The 23312-nt window shown below is 42.7% G+C and overlaps 1 protein-coding gene across 3 annotated transcripts in view; it reads left to right on the forward strand.

The window, feature by feature from the left end:
- The window catches only part of pam (peptidylglycine alpha-amidating monooxygenase), a 134370-nt gene that overhangs the window by 54159 nt on the left and 56899 nt on the right, over positions 1-23312 (forward strand). For all 3 annotated transcript variants that reach the window (XM_071351930.1, XM_071351929.1, XM_071351931.1), the window contains 6 exons: positions 285-352; positions 2691-2771; positions 3007-3083; positions 14701-14804; positions 15954-16159; positions 16793-16855. In XM_071351930.1, coding sequence (XP_071208031.1) covers positions 285-352; positions 2691-2771; positions 3007-3083; positions 14701-14804; positions 15954-16159; positions 16793-16855 — 599 coding nt within the window. The remainder of the gene's footprint in view (positions 1-284; positions 353-2690; positions 2772-3006; positions 3084-14700; positions 14805-15953; positions 16160-16792; positions 16856-23312) is intronic.

Consider the following 23312-nt stretch of genomic DNA (forward strand, 5'->3'; position numbering starts at 1 on the left):
ATACTATCCACCCTGTTTAATGTCAGTATGAAACGGACTTCAGATCAGTGTCCGCTAACGTGATACTATCCACCCTGTTTAATGTCAGTGTAAAACTGACTTCAGATCAGTGACCACTAACATGATACTATCCATCCAGTTAAATGTCAGTGTAAAACTGACTTCAGATCAGTGTCCACTAACAAACTATCCACCCTGTATAGAGTCATTGTAAAATCATCTCACCACCCGTTGACTCCAGATCAGTGTTTGACTTAGCCTCTTTGTCTATTCTCTTTCCACAGACAGCCCTTCATTGCTGGCATGTATCTGATGATGTCTGTGACCACCGTCATCCCTCCAGGAAATAAAGGTATGTTGTGTGTGTCTGGTTGGGTGTCTGTCTGTGTATCTGTCTTTGTGTATCTGTCTGTGTGTCTGTGTGAGTTCAGAGAGGCACTCCACTCACTGTGTGCAGCACAATGCTTGTCCAATCCCTCTCCCCATTACGTTGTCAGGGACATACATTCAACTTCTGCTCTTGACTTCTTCCACCGGAAAACATTTATTTTGTAATTACAAGTCAGTGGGACATGGGAATGGGGGAATTTATCACTTTGAGATAGCTAGGCCCCCCCCCCCTCCCCCCATCTGGGTCATTTGCACAAATGTATTTGTGTTGTCATTAGTCCAGGAGGTAGTAACAGTAGCTCTTTTCTTTTCTATGTGGTAATGGCTTGTAAAGCTTGGGAGCTATTTTGAACCAGTTTTTTTGTTTGTTGTTGTGTCAGTATCACATTTATCCGCAAGACATCAGCAGCAGTTATGGAAAAATACCAGCGTATCATGTAGGCTAAGTGATGCACGATGATGTGTTTTCCCTTTTACTGGTTTCCTTTTCCTGTTTTGTAAATGGACGTTAAATGGGTGTTTCGCTAATGTTTTCTCATTGCATTGGTACCGGAGCACCCAAGTATAGGACCAAAAGGCTCTTTAACAGCTTCTACCCCCAAGCCTTAAGGCTGCTGAACATTTAATCAAATGGCTACCCAGACTATTTACATCGACCCCGCCCCACTCCATTTGTTTTTACACTGCTGCTACGCACTGTCAATTATCTTTAGTCACTTTACCCCTACCTACATGTACAAATTACCTTGACTAACCTGTACCCCTGCACATTGACTTGGTACCGGTACCCTCTGTATATAGCCTCGTTATTGTTATTTTATTGTGTTACTTTTATAATTTTTTAAAACTTTTGTTTATTTGGTAAATATTTTCTTAACTCTTTCTTGAACTGCATTGTTGGTTAAGGGGCTTGTAAGTAAGCATTTCACGGTAACGTCTACACCTGTTGTATTCGGCGCAAGTGACAAATAACATTTGATTTGATTTGATTTGCTAAGCTGCCCTTCAAATATACTACATGACCAAAAGTATGTGGACACCTGCTCGTCGGACATCTCATTCCAAAATCATGGGCATTAATATGGAGTTGGTCCCCCCTTTGGTGCTATAACAGCCTCAACTCTTCTAGGAAGGCTTTCCACTAGATGTTAGAACATTGCATCGTGGGCTTACTTCCATTCAGCCACGAGCATTAGTGAGTTCTGGCGCTGATGTTGGGCGATTAGGCCTGGCTCGCAGTCGGTGTTCCATATCATCCCAAAGGTGTTCGATGAGATTGAGGTCAGGGCTCTGTGCAGTCCAGTCAAGTTCTTCCACACTGATCTCAACAAACCAATTTTGTATGGACCTCGCTTTGTGCACGGGGGTATGGGTCATGCTGAAACAGGAAAGGGCCTTCCCCAAACTGTTGCCACCAAGTTGAAAGCACATAATCGTTTAGAATGGCATTGTATGCTGTAGCGTTAAGATTTCCCTTCTCATCAGACCATTATTCCTCCTCCACCAAAATGTACAGTTGGCACTATGCATTGGGGCAGTTAGCTTTCTCCTGACATTGCCAAACCCAAATTCGTCCGTTGGACTGCCAGATGGTGATGCTTGATTCATCACTCCAGAGAACGAGTTTCCACTGCTCCAGAGTCCAATGACGGGGAGCTTTACACCACTCCAGCCGACGCTTGGCATTGCACATGGTGATCTTAGGCTTGTGTGCGGTTGCTCGGGCATGGAAACCCATTTCATGAAGCACTCAACAAACAGTTTTTGTGCTGACGTTGCTTCCAGAGGCAGTTTGGAACTAGGTAGTAAGTGTTGCAACCAAAGACAGACGATTTTTACGCGCTACGCACTTCAAGACTGGGCGGTCTCGTTCTGTGAGCTTGTGTGGCCTACCACTTCGCGACTGAGCCGTTGTTGCTCCTAGACGTTTCCACTTCACAATACCAGCACTTACAGTTGACCGGGGTCAGCTCTAGCACAGCCGTAATTTGACGAACTGACTTGTTGGAAAGTTGGCATCCTATGACGGTGCCAGGTTGAAAGTCACTGATCTCTTCAGTTAGGCCATTTTACTGCCAATGTTTGTCTATGGAGATTGCATGGCTGTGTGCTCGATTTTATACACCTGTCAGCAATGGGTGTGGTTGAAATAGCCACATCCACTAATTTAAAGGGGTGTCCACATACTTTTGTATATTTAGTGTATGTGTATTTTCTGTATGCTGATGCAGTTGTTGAATAGACCATTTCAGATTAGTCATCTGGCCTATTCATCTGTGTGTTTTTGATTCCTTCCACAGTTACAAACGCAGACGTGGCTTGCACTTATAACTCATATCCCATATACCCGTTTGCCTTCAGAACCCACACACACAAGCTTGGTAAGCAGCAGATTTCATACGTTTCTTATTTTATGAGAAATCTGACTAATTTATTAGCAAATTGTCATGCAAATGCCAGAATTGCTGCATCAAAATCAAGCATTTTTACCTGCATATATCGCGAAAACACTGATTCTATGACATACAGTAAAATACCGATTTTGTTTAGGTCATTTGTTTTCTACTGAAGTAATCTGAATTGATTCCTAATTGGTTTTGCCGTCTCCTATCCCAGGACAAGTTGTCAGTGGTTACAGGATTCGAGACGGGAAGTGGACTCTGATTGGACGACAGACTCCTCAGTTACCACAGGTAGGTGTCTGGCCATGTCACAGTTATCTCTGCTCCCTCCAAAAGTGTGCACTTGTTCATGTCCCTTCACTGATTTCAAAGGAAATGACTGGTATGAGAAATATGGTGGAAACTCCCACTAGCCCATGCCTTCACCAATCCAATGTCTTAAGACTTGTGGGGAGTAGTGAACAAGTGCATCAGATATTATTGCAGGGATTTCTCTGTCATTGTGGTCCAAACAGTGTATTAAAAAAAAAAAGCTGGAAAAACGCTTATCTAAAAAAAGCTAATCTAAACTTAAACCAGATATGTAGAAAAGTTAATGTAGCTCTATTATTTTTTATGTTATAATCTTAGAGAATAAACAAACTCCAAAATAAAATCTAGACAGTCAGGGAGAATTGATAATGATCAAAACAATGAATTTTGCTGTATTGAATTTGTTATTATGTTTGGGCAAAATGGGCGCATTAGCCATGGCAAAATGCATAAAATTGCAGTAAATTTTCTACCCGCATGCTGCAATGTTTTTATTTGTTGGCTTTATGTCGGCAATTTTAACATATTGGCAATAGAAGTTACTTTTAGATTTGTATCATTTTCATTTAGATATACCATTTATTTCTTCTTCTGGTTAGGCTATATTGATCTCTGGCTCACTCTTTAGTAATTTGTGTGGCTTTGTTTTATAATCACAGTGCTTAAAGCATCAGACAAGCTCAGTAGCCTACATATAGTTCATTTTATTCAAACAGGGTGTATTTATATATGAAAAAATACATGTTTTAATATTTTCGACCAATTGATTGAAAGAACAGATGACTTTTGATCGACCAAGATATTTTTTAATTCGGGGACAGAGAGAAATACATAGCTAGACTGTTGTTTTACTATTAAACTCAATGCTGCTATTGTTTTTAATTTCGTTAAAGCAGCTTGTGTTTCTTAATTAATGCAACCGCTGTGTCAGATTTCAAAAAAACTTTACGGAAAAAGCAACCCATGCAATAATCTGAGACGGCGCTCAGAAATATAATAAAATTAGCCGCCATTTTGGAGTCAACAGAAACCAGAAAATACATGATAAATGTTTCCTTACCTTTGATGAACTTCATCAGAATGCAGTCCTAGGAATCCCAGGTCCACAATAAATGCTTGATTTGTTCGATAATGTCCGTTATTTATGTCCAATTAGCTACTTTGGTTAGCGCGTTTGGTAAACAAAACAACAGAAGAAATCCTCCCTCCCTCCCTCCCTCCCTCCCTCCCTCCCTCCCTCCCTCCCTCCCTCCCTCCCTCCCTCCCTCCCTCCCTCCCTTCCTCTCTGTGTGTGTGTGTGTGTGCGTGTATGTGTGTGTGCACGGGTGTGTGTGTGTGCTCAGACTGTTCCAGACTGCCTCGCAGGGGGCTGGGACAGCTCAGTGCTGCCTTTAACGCGTCAGAACATTAGACAGATTAGAAACACAGAGGGCTTTTGTCCCTTGCTGCCCGCGCTGTCACTCCAACACTTCATGAGCCAAAGACGCTCCAGCCCACTCGACAATGCTAAGGAATCCCCCTGGATTTGGGGGGCTTAGGCGTTAGCGCAATGTATCGATATCTCCCTCCGATTAGTTTAGCGCATCGCTTTGAAGGTCTTGGGATGCTGCCTGCAATGTTGGTTGTGTAGTGTGTAGCCACAGTGATAATGACTTCATGGATGGTTGTGTAGCCACAGTGATAATGACTTCATGGATGGTTGTGCAGCCACACTGATAATGACTTTATGGACGGTTGTGTAGCCACACTGATAATGACTTTATGGATGTTTGTGTAGCCACACCGATAATGACTTTATGGACGGTTGTGTAGCCACACAATAATGACTTTATGGATGTTTGTATAGCCACACGATAATGACTTTATGGATGGTTGTGTAGCCACACGATAATGACTTTATGGATGGTTGTGTAGCCACACTGATAATGACTTTATGGATGTTTGTGTAGCCACACTGATAATGACTTTATGGATGTTTGTGTAGCCACACCGATAATGACTTTATGGACGGTTGTGTAGCCACACGATAATGACTTTATGGATGTTTGTGTAGCCACACCGATAATGACTTTATGGACGGTTGTGTAGCCACACGATAATGACTTTATGGATGTTTGTGTAGCCACACCGATAATGACTTTTTGGACGGTTGTGTAGCCACACTGATAATGACTTTATGGATGTTTGTGTAGCCACACTGATAATGACTTTATGGATGTTTGTGTAGCCACACTGATAATGACTTTATGGATGTTTGTGTAGCCACACCGATAATGACTTTATGGACGGTTGTGTAGCCACACTGATAATGACTTTATGGATGTTTGTGTAGCCACACCGATAATGACTTTATGGACGGGTGTGTAGCCACACGATAATGACTTTATGGATGTTTGTGTAGCCACACCGATAATGACTTTATGGATGTTTGTGTAGCCACACGATAATGACTTTATGGATGGTTGTGTAGCCACACTGATAATGACTTTATGGATGTTTGTGTAGCCACACTGATAATGACTTTATGGATGTTTGTGTAGCCACACCGATAATGACTTTATGGACGGTTGTGTAGCCACACGATAATGACTTTATGGATGTTTGTGTAGCCACACCGATAATGACTTTATGGACGGTTGTGTAGCCACACGATAATGACTTTATGGATGTTTGTGTAGCCACACCGATAATGACTTTTTGGACGGTTGTGTAGCCACACTGATAATGACTTTATGGATGTTTGTGTAGCCACACTGATAATGACTTTATGGATGTTTGTGTAGCCACACTGATAATGACTTTATGGATGTTTGTGTAGCCACACCGATAATGACTTTATGGACGGTTGTGTAGCCACACTGATAATGACTTTATGGATGTTTGTGTAGCCACACCGATAATGACTTTATGGACGGGTGTGTAGCCACACGATAATGACTTTATGGATGTTTGTGTAGCCACACCGATAATGACTTTATGGATGTTTGTGTAGCCACACGATAATGACTTTATGGACGGTTGTGTAGCCACACTGATAATGACTTTATGGATGTTTGTGTAGCCACACCGATAATGACTTTATGGACGGGTGTGTAGCCACACGATAATGACTTTATGGATGTTTGTGTAGCCACACCGATAATGACTTTATGGATGTTTGTGTAGCCACACGATAATGACTTTATGGATGGTTGTGTAGCCACACTGATAATGACTTTATGGATGTTTGTGTAGCCAAACTGATAATGACTTTATGGATGTTTGTGTGGCCACACTGATAATGACTTTATGGATGTTTGTGTGGCCACACTGATAATGACTTTATGGATGTTTGTGTGGCCACACTGATAATGACTTTATGGATGGTCATGTAGCCACACTGATAATGACTTCACGGATGGTTGTGTGGCCACATGATAATGACTTTTTGGATGGTTGATTCCATCTGGTTTGTTAGGACTCCCCTCTGGACTTGGGCTACAGGTTGTGCTGGCGCTGTGTACCAGTCTTTGGCATGACACAGAGTTGCAGGGAGTGGCAGGATAGCACAAAGACTGGTACCCAGGCTAGGCTAGCTGAGGTTCTGTTAGAGATTAGAAGTGCTGAGCGATTAATGCTTTTTGAGGTCAGTTTCTGTTTTGGATTTTGGTTTTGATTATTTATTTTTAACATGAAATGCACAATGCATTATGTGGGTTGAGTTCTGTAACAACACAGAATAAAACAATTAGTAAAAGTCCTATGATGGTAGTGACTGCCCATTACTGCTTATTAACCAACATTTATTCACATTACTTTAATTAAATATTTCAGTTGTTGTGTATATTACATTTGTTTTATTTGATGACTTTATTATTTCATTCCAAGTCATCATCTCATCTCTATAGAGCTGCTGCCTATGTTGTCTGACAACATCACTATTTTAGTAGTTGTTCAAAGTAAATAAGACATACTCTTATGACTGCTGAATACCAACTACCAATCATTTAGATCATGTATTTTCAGGTAGAGATACCTCACGAAGCAACAGCTGCTCTCCATATAACCTCACGATTCTGCGTTCTCTCTCCTGTAGCAGTCGTAAAAGAAACACAGACCGGACAAGTAGATGCACGATGAATTATGGTCATTGTAGTTAATTACCAGGTTTTGTGCACTAAACTATGTAGAATATTGGCCTGTCGGAAACTACAACTACCTACTACATTGTACAGTTCAGACTGGATCTGATTTATCTCTAGAGAAACTGTGCTATGTATGCATTGAGCTCACAGAAAAAAAACGAAAAAAAATGGAATTCAAATTGGACTATAGATTAGAGGCTCTGTTCAATCAAACCGGCTAACCAGATTTTTGGGAAAAGTCAAACACATTATCTATTTTCTGCCTTGGACTGTCCACTCACTTCACATTTGGGATTCATTCAAATTCATCGTATTCATGTGTTATCTTGGTTGCTGGATTTTTTAAAATAGTGGTTTTATTCAAATCGACCCATGGTTAGAAAGTTGTGGTTGCAGTGAGCTTCCCCAAATCAGGTTTAGCTTGCTCTTGCAGATTGAACAAATGTAGCACCAAAGTTTAGTACAGTACACAATCATCTACTGTAATGATGATCATTGAAGGGAAATTGTCTCTACACACCAGAATTGACCCGTACAGTTGCTGCTTAAGTCAATAAAGCTTCAAAAGGAATTATGTTTAAAAGAAAATTGTGTAGGTACATGTTTGAGAATACAACTTTTTTTTATTCTCAGTGATCTGTATTTTGACAGGCTTTCTGTTCTGCACTGATTTTTTTGATAATTGTGTATTTTGAGTCTATGCCCATACTAACTACAATCTCAATACCCTATTTTACCCTTCATTAGTTTGACCCTCACTGAGTATGACACAATTTACATTCCCCCATCTATTTATATCCATCTAGTCCAATCTACCATACCCTGTTATTGATGACCTATCATCTAGTCCAGTGGTTCCTAAACTTCTAGTCCCGTACCCCTTCAAACATTCAACCTCCAGCTGCGTACCCCCTCTAGCACCAGGGTCAGCGCACTCTCAAATGTTGTTTTTTGCTATCATTGTAAGCCTGCCACACACAGACTATACAATATATTTATTAAACATAAAAATGAGTGTGAGTTTTTGTCACAACCTGTCACGGCCGTTGCTGGAAGTGGACCAAGGTGCAGCGTGGTGAGCGTACATATTCCTTTTATTTTAGAAAAATACGCCAACAAAACAACAAACGAAGAAAAACAACCGTGAAGCTTACAGGGCTAAGTGCCACTAACAAAAGTCAACCTCCCACAAAGACAGGTGGGAAAAAGGGCTACCTAAGTATGGTTCTCAATCAGAGACAACGATAGACAGCTGTCCCTGATTTGAGAACCCTACCCGGCCAAAACATAGAAATACAAATAATAGAACTAAAGAACATAGAATACCCACCTCAAATCACACCCACGTGACACAACCCGGCTCATGGGAAGTGACAAAGAGCTCTTATAGGACCAGGACACAAATAATAATATAATAATAATCAATAATGTTGCTCTTTATTTAGACATCTTACATATAAAACTTTATTTGTTAATCGAAAATTGTGAATAATTCCACACAGGTTAATGAGAAGGCTGTGCTTGAAAGGATGCACGTAACTCTGCAATGTTCGGTTGTATTGGAGAGCGTCTCAGTGTTAAATCATTTTCCACACACAGTCTGTGCCTGTATTTAGTTTTCATGCTAGTGACCTCCGAGAATCCACTGTAACGTAGGTACGTGGTTGCAAAGGGAGTCATGAGCAGCAGCTACCAACATGAGCAGCAGCTACGTTTGGCTACATACGGACCGTTGGTGGAATTCCTGCGAGAGAGTAACGGTTAATGTGATTGGATGTTAACTATTTGACTAGGCTACCTGTATTTGACATTGTGTTGTTATTTCGCTGAACACAAGATGGTTTAATTTGATTTTTGACAGTGAAACGAGGCTACTCAGGCGAGGGAAAAAAACCTCACCCAAATGTATAGCCCCGTTGGAAAATATAAATGGACAGTTTGAAAATGTGAAGAGAAAGAAAAGTACAAAATAAATTTAAATATGTATTATTTAAGTGCACTAAGTAGTGCACTTTATAGGAAATAGGGTGCCATTTGGAACTCAGCCTAAAAATAGCTATTTTCCACATCTATGCCCCGGAGCTGGCCTCCCGACTTTAACAATGACAGTGTCCCTGCTCCAGTCTTATCCTCCATGTCAGGCTTATGCATCCTAATGACCATGCTCTCCGCCCCCCCACATGCTCCCAGTGCCCTTTAGTCCAAGTGCTTTTATCTCACTGTCATATCTCACAGCTCCTGACACGAAGCTGTCACAGAGGGTCGAGACTTTCAAAATGCCACTTAAGGAAGGACACGAAGAAACCGACAAAAGCATGGCCAAGTGCGTGTCGGATTGGCCGCGGTTCCTCTCCTCATTCACCCTGTAGAGCTGTCCAGTTTTGAGCCAACTGGAGGGTTGCTACTATCTGGTCAAATTGAAAAGTCGGAAGCTCCGCCTAGTTCTAAAAGTTCTCTTCTTAAAATCAGATTTTAAACATAACTCTAAGCTTAACCTCTCTGCTAACATTATCCTAACCCTGACCTTAAATTAAGATTTTGAAAAAGCACAGTTTTGTTTTCATACCTTTTTTATGAGCCTATTTTGACATTGCAGCTTGGCCAATAGTGGTAACGCAACTGGAGGCCTGTAACCTTGTTGTGTATGGATTGTAAGATATTTGGGAGAGTAATGGAGTGCAGTTTACATGTCACACACCAAGCTGTCAGTAGGTTATTAGGGAGCAATGTGGGAACTAGTATTCTAGTGTGTTCCTCCAGTGGAAATCAGGGGGGGGGGGGGAGATAAGCAAAGAGCACATTTAGATAACCATGGCTGAACATCGTTGTCGTGTAATAGTCACTCTTAATGACTCCCATATCTCTGAAGCTGTGAATATATTCGTTCTGAATAATGGTGGGTTTTGTTGTTCGTGTTAAGTTGGCTTCTGACCTCCGGCTTCAATTTGATATTGTTTAAATCCTTGAATAGACTGTGTTTCAAGCGGCACTCCCACTTATTTTCCAAACAGGATGCATGCAGCACATTGCTTAACCCCAAAGTATTTATAGCGTTGGAGATGTATCAGTATATCTCTTATTGCTCTGGCTCCATTGGTTCATGTTGTATCTCTGTAACTGGAGAAGTACTAGTCATATTAAGTCATATTATGCTTTTATGTAACTATTTTAGTAGGGTGGTTTGTACAGTACCAGTCAAACGTTCAACGGTTTTTCTTAATTTTTTTAACAATTTTCTACATTGTAGAATAATAGTCAAGACATCAAATATGGAATCATGTAGTAACCAAAAAAGTGTTAAACAAATGAAAATATAGTTTATATTTTAGATTCTTCAAAGTAGTCACCCTTTGCCTTGATTGACAGCTTTGCACACTCTTGGCATTCTGTCAACCAGCTTCATGAGGAATGCTTTTCCAACACTCTTGAAGGAGTTCCCACATATGCTGAGTGCTTGTTGGCTGCTTTTCCTTCACGCTGCGGTCCAACTCATCCCAAACCATCTCAATTGGGTTGAGGTCGGGTGATTGTGGAGGCCAGGCCATCTGATGCAGCTCTCCATCACTCTCCTTCTTGGTAAAATAGCCCTTACACAGCCTGGGGGTGTGTTGGGTCCTTGTCCTGTTGAAAAACACATTTTTGTCCCACTAAGCGCAAACCAGATGGGATGGCATATCGCAGCAGAATGCTGTGGTAGCCATGCTGGTTAAGTGTGCCTTGAATTCGAAATATATCACTGACAGTGTCACCAGCAAAGCACCATCACACCACCTCCTGCATGCTTCACGGTGGGAGCCACACATTCGGAGATCATCCGTTCATCTACTCTGCGTCTCACAAAGACACAGCGGTTGGAACCAAAAATCTCAAATTTGGACTCATCAGACCAAAGGACAGATTTCCACCGATCTAATGTCCATTGCTCATGTTTCTTGGCCCAAGCAACTCTCTTCTTATTATTTGTGTCCTTTAGTAGTGGTTTCTTTGCAGCAATTTGACCATGAAGGTCGGATTCACACAGTCTACTCTGAACAGTTGATGTCGAGATGTGTCTATAACTTGAACTCTGTGAAGCATTTATTTGGTCTGCAATCTGAGGTACTGGTACTCTAATGAACTTGTCCTCTGCACCAGAGGAAACTCTGGGTCTTCCTTTCCTGTGGCGGTCCTTATGAGAGCCAGTTTCATCATAGAGCTTGATGGTTTTTGAGACCGCACTATTTGTGACTTAAATTGTCTGTATTCATGTCTTAAAGTCATGATGGACATTCTCTTTGCTTATTTGAGCTATTCTTGTCATAGTATGGACTTAGCCCTATTTGGTAAAAGACCATCTTCTGTATACTCTCCCTACCATGTCACAACACAACTGATTGGCTCAAATGCATTAAGAAGGAAAGAAATTCAACAAATTAACTTTTAACAAGTCACACCTGTTAATTGAAATGCATTCCAGGTGACTACCTCATGTAGCTGGTTAAGAGAATGCCAAGAGTGTGCAAAGCTGTCATTAATGCAAAGGGTGGCTACTTTGAAGAATCTCAAATATAAAATATATTTTGATTTGTTTGACACTTTTTTGGTTACTACATGATTCCATTTGTGTTATTTCAGTTTTGTTGTCTTCACTATTATTCAACAATGTAGAAATTTGTAAACATAAAGAAAACCTAAAGAAAAACCCCTGGTACAGTTGAAGTCGGAAGTTTACATACACATATGCTGGAGTCATTAAAACTCAGTTTTTCAACCACTCCACAAATTTCTTGTTAACAAACTATAGTTTTGGCAAGTCGGTTAGGACGTCTACTTTGTGCATGACACAAGTCATTTTCCCAGCGATTGTTTACAGACAGATTATTTCACTTATAATTCACTGTATCACAATTCCAGTGGGTCAGAAGTTTACATACACTAAGTTGACTGTGCCTTTAAACAGCTTGGAAAGTTCCAGAAAATTATGTCATGGCTTTAGAAGCTTCTGATAGGCTAATTGACATCATTTGAGTCAATTGGAGGTGTAGCTGTGGATGTATTTCAAGGCCTACCTTCAAACTCAGTGCCTCTTGGCTTGACATCATGGGAAAATCAAAAGAAATCAGCCAAGACCTCAGAAAAAAATTCTAGATCTCCACAAGTCTGGTTTATCCTTGGGAACAATTTCCAAATGCCTGAAGGTACCACGTTCATCTGTACAAACAATAGAACGCAAGTATACACACCATGGGACCACGCAGCCGTCATACCGCTCAGGAAGGAGACGCCTTCTGTCTCCTAGAGATGAACGTACTTTGGTGCGAAAAGTGCAAATCAATCCCAGAACAACATCCAAGGACCTTGTGAAGATGCTGGAGGAAACAGGTACAAAAGTATCTATATCCATTCGACATAACCTGAAAGACCACTCCGCAAGGAAGAAGCCACTGCTCCAAAACCGCCATAAAAAAAGCCAGACTACGGTTTGCAACTGCACATGGGGACAAAGCTCGTACTTTTTGGAGAAATGTCCTCTGGTATGATGAAACAAAAATAGAACTGTTTGGCCATAATGACCATCGTTATGTTTTGAGGTAAAAGGGGAGTCTTTCCAAGCCGAAGAACACCATCCCAACTGTGAAGTACGGGGGTGGCAGCATCATGTTGTGAGGGTGCTTTGCTGCAGGAGGGACTGGTGCACTTCACAAAAGAGATGGCATCATGAGCTAGGAAAATGATGTGGTTATATTGAAGCAACATCTCAAGACATGAGTCAGGAAGTTAAAGCTTGGTCGCAAATGGGTCTTCCAAATGGACAATGACCTCAAGCATACTTCCAAAGTTGTGGCTAAATGGCTTAAGGACAACAAAGTCAAGGTATTGGAGTGGCCATCACAAAGCCCTGACCTCAAACTTATAGAGAATTTGTGGGCAGAACTGAAAAGGCATGTGCGAGCAAGGAGGCCTACAAACCTGACTCAGTTACACCAGCTTTGTCAGGAGGAATGGACCAAAATTCACCCAACTTAATGTGGGAAGCTTGTGGAAGGCTTCCATGAAACCATTGACCCAAGCTAAACAATTTAAAGGCAATGCTACCGAATACTTACTGAGTGTATGTAAACTTCTGATCCACTGGGAATGTGATGAAAGAAATAATAGCTGAAATAAATCATTCTTTCTACTATAATTCTGACATTTCACATTCTTAAAATAAAGTGAGGATCTTTAACTGATCTAAGACAGGGAATTTTTACTGGGATTAAATGTCAGGAATTGTGAAAAACTTGAGTTTAAAAGTATTTGGCTAAGGTGTATGTAAACTTCCCGACTTCAACTGTATATAACTTACAGGATATAACGTTTGGCCAAGAGACCGTGTCCAAGTTCTTAAATTCTCAGGTAGAATGCCCTGCTTTTATTTCATCACACTCACTAACGTAAGCTATTTTCTGTAATTAGCTCGCCATTAACTCTTGTTGTGAGTTTATTTTCCTATAATAATGAATGCAAATTAGCTGAAGACGTTTGTCAGCAATATGATGTGGTCATTATTTCAAATCAAATCAAATGTATTTATATAGCCCTTCGTACATCAGCTGATATCTCAAAGTGCTGTACAGAAACCCAGCCTAAAACCCCAAACAGCAAGCAATGCAGGTGTAGAAGCACTTGAACTGACTAGCCAGCTAACTTAACATTAACTTGCTAACAAGCTAGAAACAAACCAAAACATGGTTTAGAATAAATTATTTTAGTTGCCTGGTTTGCTAGATTGACATATACTAAATCAATTTTAAAAGGATGGGCTTATTGGTGTTAAGATACACCAGTTATGCTATTTTGGACCACCAGGCTGCAGATTTCATGCAGCCTGTCATTTTTGTATTTAAGACTTTTTCATAACGACAACGACAAGTTTGATGTCGGATGACAATAAAATGTTCATGATGTCAGTGAGACAACTGTCTACAGACATGTCAACAGACGTAGTATAAACCAGACTTTAGTCTTGAAATCTTTGGTTGTTTACTACACTACTCACTCTGTTTAGCACATGGCCTCACATGTGAATCCTTAAAGAGATGGGTGGGGCTAAGGCTTAAGAGGGTGTGAACTTTTGCTGAATGGGTGTAGACAAAGAGGAGCTCTCCAGTAGGTATACCAAAACCATTTTCTTAAAAGTGGGGTTACAAGTTTATTAACTTTCAAAGTAGAATTACTTTCCCGTTGTTGCTCAACTGCAGTGTATGCTATACAATTTTCTAGCTCTTGAGTCTCTACTTTTATCCAATGTAAAAAAAACAATTTTAAATGTTGCTACATAAGATCGAGCCGATCAGTCACATATAACCAGAGCTTTTCTGTCATTTCTCTTCATGTCACAGTGACTCCAGTGCTTTTAGGGATGCACCTGGTAATCACAACACTGTTAAAGAAATTAGGTTTGCAGCGTCCTGTTGATTTGTTGTCTAACCCATATTTATACACCATAGGCATTCTATCCTGCCACCAAGGGAATCAACGTGAAGTACGGAGACACACTTGCTGCTCGATGTGTCTTCACCGGGGAAGGAAGGACCACCAAAACATATATCGGGTGAGTTCCCTTCCGCTCCTCTTTATTTAACAGCTTTGTTTTTATCAACAATGTTTCTCTTCCCTGTAATTAAAGTACCTCCCACTCAGACTCTGTAGCTCCTAAGTCATTTAACAGCACCCATTTTTCTTATCCCCCCTGTAGACTGAATGGTTTGTTGTTAGAGGAGTATCACGGTACTGTATAGGCTGCATGGGAGCGAGTTGCCTGAGTGGCCTTGTTTGCCCGCCTCAGAGCCGTCTCCTTGAATCTGCCACCATCGTGTTTGCATGGTGTTGGGTTCTGAGCTATACATCACTGGACTGTGTGACAGGCAGCAGGGACTTTCTGCCTGCTTCCCCACTGAGCCAGTGCTCTATCCTTTATCTATCTATCCCCTCTCCTCTACTCCTATATCTTCTCTTCCGTCTCCTCTCCCTGGTCGCTGGCTGCCTGATGTACCATGTACGTTTGTCAGGGGCTGGGGGAGCATGTGTGCTCTGAGGAGGGAAGAAGCATCAAGCACAGAGAGACTGCCTGTTCCCACATGTCTCCTGGGAACCTGCATTTTTCATGATTTCCTGTTCGAGTGATCCCTCTTATGTGTGTGAGTGTGTGTGTGTGTGTTGACTGTCTGTTTGCGTGTCTGCTGCGTCATTACTGTTGCCATGGCGAGGGAGAGAGGGCGAGTGTGTGCGACGGCAGCAGTGGCGGAGTGTGCATTGACGTATCTCTCAGGAAACCTCTCGCCCCCGTGCACCCTCCTCCCCCTCCTCGGACAGAGACATGATTAAAATGGCTTCCAAGAGGGAAAAAAGCTAAAGAAGAGAGGCACCTTGTAAAGCTGATTGTTTTAGCTCACTAATTAAAATGAGATATTAAAAGAAATTACTGCCAGGCTGGAGAGCGTCCATGCAGAGTGGTTGTGGCCTTATGGGGGATTGAATCAAGCAGGTGTGTTTTGTTTTCAGTGTGTGTTCCCCCCCCTCTCCACGTTGACTTCAGTCAACCTCAGTCATGTGAACCTCTGAGCCTTGGTGATTGTTGACGAGGCACAACATCACAACAAACATTCCCACTGTATGATATGTACTATTTTATGTACTGGGGGAAAAAATGGCTCTTGACTCCGCCGCCATTTTGTCTCGTTGACACGCCCTTCTTCCACAGAGGTACCTCTAATGACGAGATGTGCAACTTCTACATGATGTACTACATGGAGAGCAGACACGCAGCGCCCTTCCAGGAGTGCATGGAGGACGGCTCCAAGGAGCTGTTCCAGAACATTCCACCCGAGGCCAACGTGCCCATCACGGTTCCTCCAGAGATGATGATGCACCACATGATGCACTCTGCTGGTGCCCCAGCTACCTCAGGTAGTCAAACCTTATATCTCGTCAAGTACAGGAATATGGCTCCTCAACAGGTTAAATGTTGATTTTACTGGTGGAAACGTTGGCTATGTTATCAGTAAACCCCAATAGTATTGTATATAAACTGAGATATAAATCCCAACAGTATTGTATATAAACTGAGATATAAATCCAATACTATTGTATATAAACTGAGATATAAATCCCAACAGTATTGTATATAAACTGAGATATAAATCCCAACAGTATTGTATATGAACTGAGATATAAATCCCAATACTATTGTATATGAACTGAGATATAAATCCCAGCAGTATTGTATATAAACTGAGATATAAATCCCAGCAGTATTGTATATAAACTGAGATATAAATTCCAATAGAAGTGTATATAAACTGAGATATCTTAGTTTGTTTGGGTCAGACTCAGTCCTTTCAATGAGTCTTTAAAGCTACAGGCTGGGATTTGTTTTTCAGCCAAAAATGCAGCCCTGCCACTTGTTTGGGTAAAATATTATGACTCGAAACGACCATTGAACAGATTTAGCAGAAACCAGGTTGTACTTATAAAAGATCTCTCCATTGTGGCTCTGGTTGCATTTTGAGAGGAGACTTAACTGTGCTTCTTCCCTCAAAGAACATCAAGATGACATGGCGCTGCTGCAACCCAAGCGCGAGGAGGAGGAAGTTCTGGATCAGGGTGAGTTAGCATGGAGAATAAGAAATCATTTACAGCATAATGAGACTCTGCATGCATCCCAAATGGCACTCCTATTCCCATTATAGTGCACTACTTTTGACCAGGGCTGTAGTGTAAAGTAGTGCACTATAAAGGGAATAGAGTTCCATTTGGGCCAGTATTTTCTAGATGACCTCTCTTAGAGCTGACACATAACACAGCAAAGCACTCTCTTCTAGGACGGTTTCTACAGCAATACCATAGTTTTCTACAGCAATACCCCCTGTTTTCTACAGCAATACCATCGTTTTATTCAGCAATACCATCGTTTTATTCAGCAATACCGCCGTTTTGTACAGCAATACCATAGTTTTCTACAGCAATACCATAGTTTTCTACAGCAATACCACTGTTTTCTACAGCAATACCACTGTTTTCTACAGCAATACCACTGTTTTCTACAGCAATACCACTGTTTTCTACAGAAATGCCACTGTTTTCTACAGCAATACCACTGTTTTCTACAGCAATGCCACTGTTTTCTACAGCAATGCCACTGTTTTCTACAGCAATGCCATAGTTATCTACAGCAACACCGCCGTTTTCTACAGCAATAGCACTGTTTTCTACAGCACAACAACTATTTATGCTGTATTCTCTCTCTGTTTGTACTGCAAAAAGTAGAACAATATATTAATATAATATTAATAACAATATTATATAATTTCATGTTATTTTAGTGTTTTCGTATTCCATTGGTCAGTGCAACTTTCAACAACTGTTTTAACCAATCACATGTTTTTACTTGCATATTCTTTGTGATTGTTCCCTGAGACCATTTTGAAATGTTTCAAAGCCTCATTCCTTCTTATTTCTGTAAAAACCCTGAAGAAGGCCAAAAGCCAAAACGTCTTGGTTCTACTTTTTTGCAATAAAGAAGATTTTTAATTTTTTTATTGCATTTATCCTCCAAGTGTTAATGAATCTCCTCTCTACCTCGGTTTGCTCATCAATTCATGCACCTTGGTTTTAAAGTGAGGTAGTGGCAGTGATCCTTTCAATTTCGGTTTGTTATGAAAGAAAGACTTAATTCGGTCCTAATATGTCTCTGGAAGTCCTAATCCGTCTGTGGTAGAGTGATGATGGTGAGGGAAAGGATACCAATGCAATGACATGAGGAATTGTTACTGCGAAGAAACCCGTGTGACAATGTGAGGGGGGTGGCTGTGTAAAAGAATCAGTCGGGGAAAGCAAAAAATTGTTAAGCTCTCAGAGACCGTGCTGTATAATAAGTCTGGTTCCAGGGCATTATCATTCCAAAAGCATTAGCTCTCTGCCCTACTGTAGATCTAGGAGATGAGTCAGAGTTCTCTTGTTCTCTCCCTAACCACTGTGTCTTTGTGTGCCAGTAGGTGTGAGAATGTTGAAGGTAGCTATGAGCGCACTGTACCCGACGACGACAGGGGATTGGCTCATCCAAGCTCCTCGTTGCCATGGAAATGCTAAGCTCATCTCACACCTTGTTCAAGGCTATTAGAAGCGGTGGCTCGCTCACTCCCTTTGAATCCATTGTTCTATCTCCTCTCTCCCGGCTCCTAAGGCAACAACACAGGGGAATATTTAAACACAGCAGATTTGCATAAATCTAGGTTGTGTTCTAGGTGGCCATTTTGATCACGGTGTTTGGTTTGCGCGTTCACACATGTCGTTGTTAACCTTTCTGAGAGAGAAAGGTGAGGAACGACTGGAGTAAAGAAGCCAATACGTGTCATAACCTGTCTGTAGAGTAGGTGGATGAAGGGGAAGATGAGGAGGGGAGCGGAGATGAGGAGGGGAGCGGAGATGAGGAGGGGAGCGGAGATGAGGAGGGGAGCGGAGATGAGGAGGGGGGAGCGGAGATGAGGAGGGGGGAGCGGAGATGAGGAGGGGGGAGCGGAGATGAGGAGGGGGGAGCGGAGATGAGGAGGGGGGAGCGGAGATGAGGAGGGGGGAGGGGAGATGAGGAGGGGAGCGGAGATGGAGAGGGGAGATGAGAGGATGGGAGATAAGAAGATGGCAGGGGAGATGAGAAAATGGAGTGAGGGAGGCAGGGGAGATAAGAAGATGGCAGGGGAGATGAGGAGGGAGATGAGAAGAGGGGAAGGGAGATGAGAAGATGGGCGGGGAGATGAGGAGGGAGACGAGAAGAGGGGAAGGGAGATGAGATAAGAATAGGGGAGGGGGGGTGAGAAGAGGGGAGGGGAGATGAGAAAAGGGGAGATAACAAGATGGGCGGGGAGATGAGGAGGGGAGATGAGAAGATGGGAGGGGAGATTAGAAGAGGGGGGGTGAGAAGAGGGGGGGTGAGAAGAGGGGAGATGAGATGAGGGGAGGGGAGGGGAGGGGAGATGAGAAGATGGGAGGGGTGAAGAGGGGAGGGGAGATGAGAAGTGGAGAGGAGAGGGGAGATGAGAAGATGGGAGGGGAGATGAGAAGATGGGAGGGGAGAAGAGAAGAGGGGAGATGAGATTAGAAGAGGAGGGGTGAGAAGAGGGGAGATGAGAAGATGGGAGGGGAGAAGTGAAGAGGGGAGGAGAGATGAGATGAGAAGTGGAGAGGAGGAGAGGAGAGGGGAGGGGAGAAGAGAAGAGGGGAGATGAGATTAGAAGAGGGGGGGTGAGAAGAGGGGAGATGAGATGAGGGGAGGGGAGATGAGAAGATGGGAGGGGAGAAGTGAAGAGGGGAGGGGAGGGGAGATGAGATGAGAAGTGGAGAGGAGGAGAGGGGAGGGGAGATGAGAAGATGGGAGGGCGCCCAAGCGATTTGCTTTGATCTCACACCTGGGCTGCTATTTGATGATTGCATCCCAAAATGGCACCCTATTCCCTATATAGTGCAGTAAACAGGGAATAGGGTGCCATTTGGGAAGCATTCCTATGCGCATGTGTTGATCGGAGGCGGAGAACGTCTCATGATGCTGGACTTTTATCCTGGCATTCCCTGCTGAGATTTCATTTCACGATGGGGGGGCTACAACAGGATACAGAACACATTGCATATTCACGAATCAGCATATCCAGACAAGCAAAGCAAGCAAGAAAGTGTAATGTTGTGGAGTCACACAGAGGTGCTTGTCCTTCATCTACCAAAGCAAGGACTACTACAGGAACTCCCTCGGGGCACCGTGAGCCCAGCAGATATTCTGTTTAACATTCAGGGGTTCTGAACATTTTTTTTTTTTTTCAGACCATGAATTAAAATGTGCTAATTTTAAAACAATAGAGGAAAATCTTTGAACAGTTAGATCAAATTTAGGCTTCAGTCAGGGCAAAGTACGCCAGTAGTCATATAGACAAGTGTGAGGATCGGAAGTGACAGTGTTTTGTCAAGTGATATCTCCAATAATCACGCCAGGCTAAAATGACAGGATTATAACTATTGATAAAGCTATATTTTGTTTGGCTATATTGATAATGTGTTATGATGTTGTTATTGAAATTGTCAGATCTGGCACTTTGTTCAGCTGTCGAGCGTCATCAGAGCTAATGATCTATCATGGGACCAAACGAGCAGAGCAGACAATCAAACCACAGAGCAACGTGTTGTAAATTGGCATCGGTCGACTGGCAGACAGTCCCATTATCATTAAGGGGCTCATGTGTCGGATTTACCAGTTCCTTGGCGGGGGGGGGGGGACCGGCAACCGGCTTGCCTTGCTTTGATACTCTTATTAAATGAGTTGTGACTGAACGAGCTCCGAGCGCTGTGTTGTGGCCAATCGCCAGCTTGTCTGGTATTTAAGATGCCAGATTGCTTCGGCACCGTCCTGGGAGATTCCAGTCTCCATTAGCGACAACATGGCTCCTTTCTTTCTTCCTCTCCAGCAGAACGCATCGTTTCCTGCCCAAGAGCGGGCCCATAATGACATCATGCTGTACACAAGGTCACAAGGTCACGCTACGAGTCCCGGTTGAAGAGCGCGCGAAAGAGAGAGCAGAGCAGCTATTAGCCAAGCCAGCTCTGAAACATGAGTTGATACAGTGTACTAGTACATTCAGCATTCCTGATGAGAGAATACTTGGGTTAGAAACGTAGCCAGGATATCTAAGACGTCTTGGATATGCTGGAATGCCATTAGAGATGCTAGAGGCCCTAACGGAAGTAATGTACTTTGGATTTATATAGAGTTTTTCTAAGACTCGTAGATACTTAAAATGTAGTCTGGTTGTCTTAATATGTTGTTTTAGCACACATTTCTAAGGGGAAACTGACAGGAAAAAGAAAAAAAGAAAATGGAAGCCTAGTTGTTGTGCAAGTTGTTTTTCCCAACAACTACCCCTCACACCTCTCTATGTGATGCTAACATCACTAGCCATTGAAACAACAGCCCAGGCAAGAGTCACTTACTAACTGGAATATATTACTGAATACAGAGCCGATGCCAGTGGCTCAGATATGACCTTGCCAATACAAAGAGGTGCTATATGCAATATTCTAAGTATTTTTACATAAACGGTATAGAAATTTGACTATAGCTACAGTAGGGTATAATTGCTGAGCTCTGCTCTGTTCCGTATGTGGGGGAAAGTTGTACTGTTTGAACAGACTGTGTGCAAACAGACTAATCTATTCGGCTCTGGGAAGTCCATAAATCTGTCACCCTAATCTACTTTGTTCCTTGTTGATATTAGGGGGGGTAACGTTTTCAAAAAGTGGGCTGTATTTTTATCTGGAATCCTTTTTGGAAAAAATGACAGAAGCAAAGATCTGTCATAGCTGTTCTGGGATGATGTCATACTACACAGTTATTACATCACATTATTGCTACACAGTATGTTACACAGTCATGACATCACAGGATGCTACACAGTATGTTACACAGTCATGACATCACAGGATTCTACACAGTCATGACATCACAGCATGTTACACAGTATGCTACACAGTCATGACATCACAGTATGCTACACAGTATGTTACACAGTCATGACATCACAGAATGTTACACAGTATATTACACAGTCATGACATCACATTATGCTACACAGAATGCTACACAGGCATGACATCACAGTATGCTACACAGTATGTTAGTCATGGCATCACAGTATGCTACACAGTATGTTAGTCATGGCATCACAGTATGCTACACAGTCATGACATCACAGTATGCTATACAGTCATGACTTCACAGTATGCTACACAGATTTTACATTTCTGTACCAGTTGATGGGAACTCCTGACCTGCCAAATAATAATAATGTAGTTCTACATAGCCATGTGGGTAATCACTCCCCCTTCCCTTAGCCATGTGGGTAATCACTCCCCCTTCCAGAGCCGTGTGGGTAATCACCCCCCCCCCCCTTCCCTTAGCCATGTGGGTAATCACTCCCCCTTCCCTTAGCCATGTGGGTAATCACTCCCCCTTCCGTAGCCATGTGGGTAATCACTCCCCCTTCCGTAGCCATGTGGGTAATCACTCCCCCTTCCGTAGCCGTGTGGGTAATCACTCCCCCTTCCAGAGCCGTGTGGGTAATCACTCCCCCTTCCGTAGCCATGTGGGTAATCACTCCCCCTTCCAGAGCCGTGTGGGTAATCACTCCCCCTTCCAGAGCCGTGTGGGTAATCACTCCCCCTTCCGTAGCCGTGTGGGTAATCACTCCCCCTTCCAGAGCCGTGTGGGTAATCACTCCCCCTTCCAGAGCCGTGTGGGTAATCACTCCCCCTTCCAGAGCCGTGTGGGTAATCACTCCCCCTTCCGTAGCCCTGTGGGTAATCACTCCCCCTTCCGTAGCCGTGTGGGTAATCACTCCCCCTTCCGTAGCCGTGTGGGTAATCACTCCCCCTTCCGTAGCCGTGTGGGTAATCACTCCCCCTTCCGTAGCCGTGTGGATAATCACTCCCCCTTCCAGAGCCGTGTGGGTAATCACTCTCCCTTCCGTTTGCTTATTTCCACCACGACAAATAGGTTAACCTGGTTGTCATGGCTACCAAAACGAAAGCCACGACAACGCATGACCCACCTCCTCTGCTCCCCAGCTGTTTTTTTACTGAGTTTGCTGGCTGATGCGTTGTGCCGTGGCACTCACTTTTCTCTCTGTTAGATAAACTCAAGACAGGAGGAAAGTGAGGAAGCTTTATCTAGAGTGCCCTTGAAATACTGTTTGACGGTAGATTTGTTTTAAGATGCGAAGCGAGCAATTCGTATCCCTGCGTCTTAGTTGGGATCCTTGAGTATAAGTACAAACATGTCAGACTCAGACAAACAAATGCTGCAGTAGAGAAAAGCCGTGGTATCAAACACGATATGCCAAAACTACTGGATCAAATAGGGCTGTCCTCCGCCTTATCAAGCTTCCTTAATGAGGGTGTTGTTTTTTCATTTCTCCATATCAGTAGGTTTCCATCACTATCTAGGTTTCCATCACTATCTAGGTTTCCATCACCAACTAGGTTTCCATCACCAACTAGGTTTCCATCACCAACTAGGTTTCCATCA

Source organism: Salvelinus alpinus, chromosome 18 (genome assembly GCF_045679555.1).
Source record: "Salvelinus alpinus chromosome 18, SLU_Salpinus.1, whole genome shotgun sequence".
Lineage (NCBI taxonomy): Eukaryota > Metazoa > Chordata > Actinopteri > Salmoniformes > Salmonidae > Salvelinus > Salvelinus alpinus.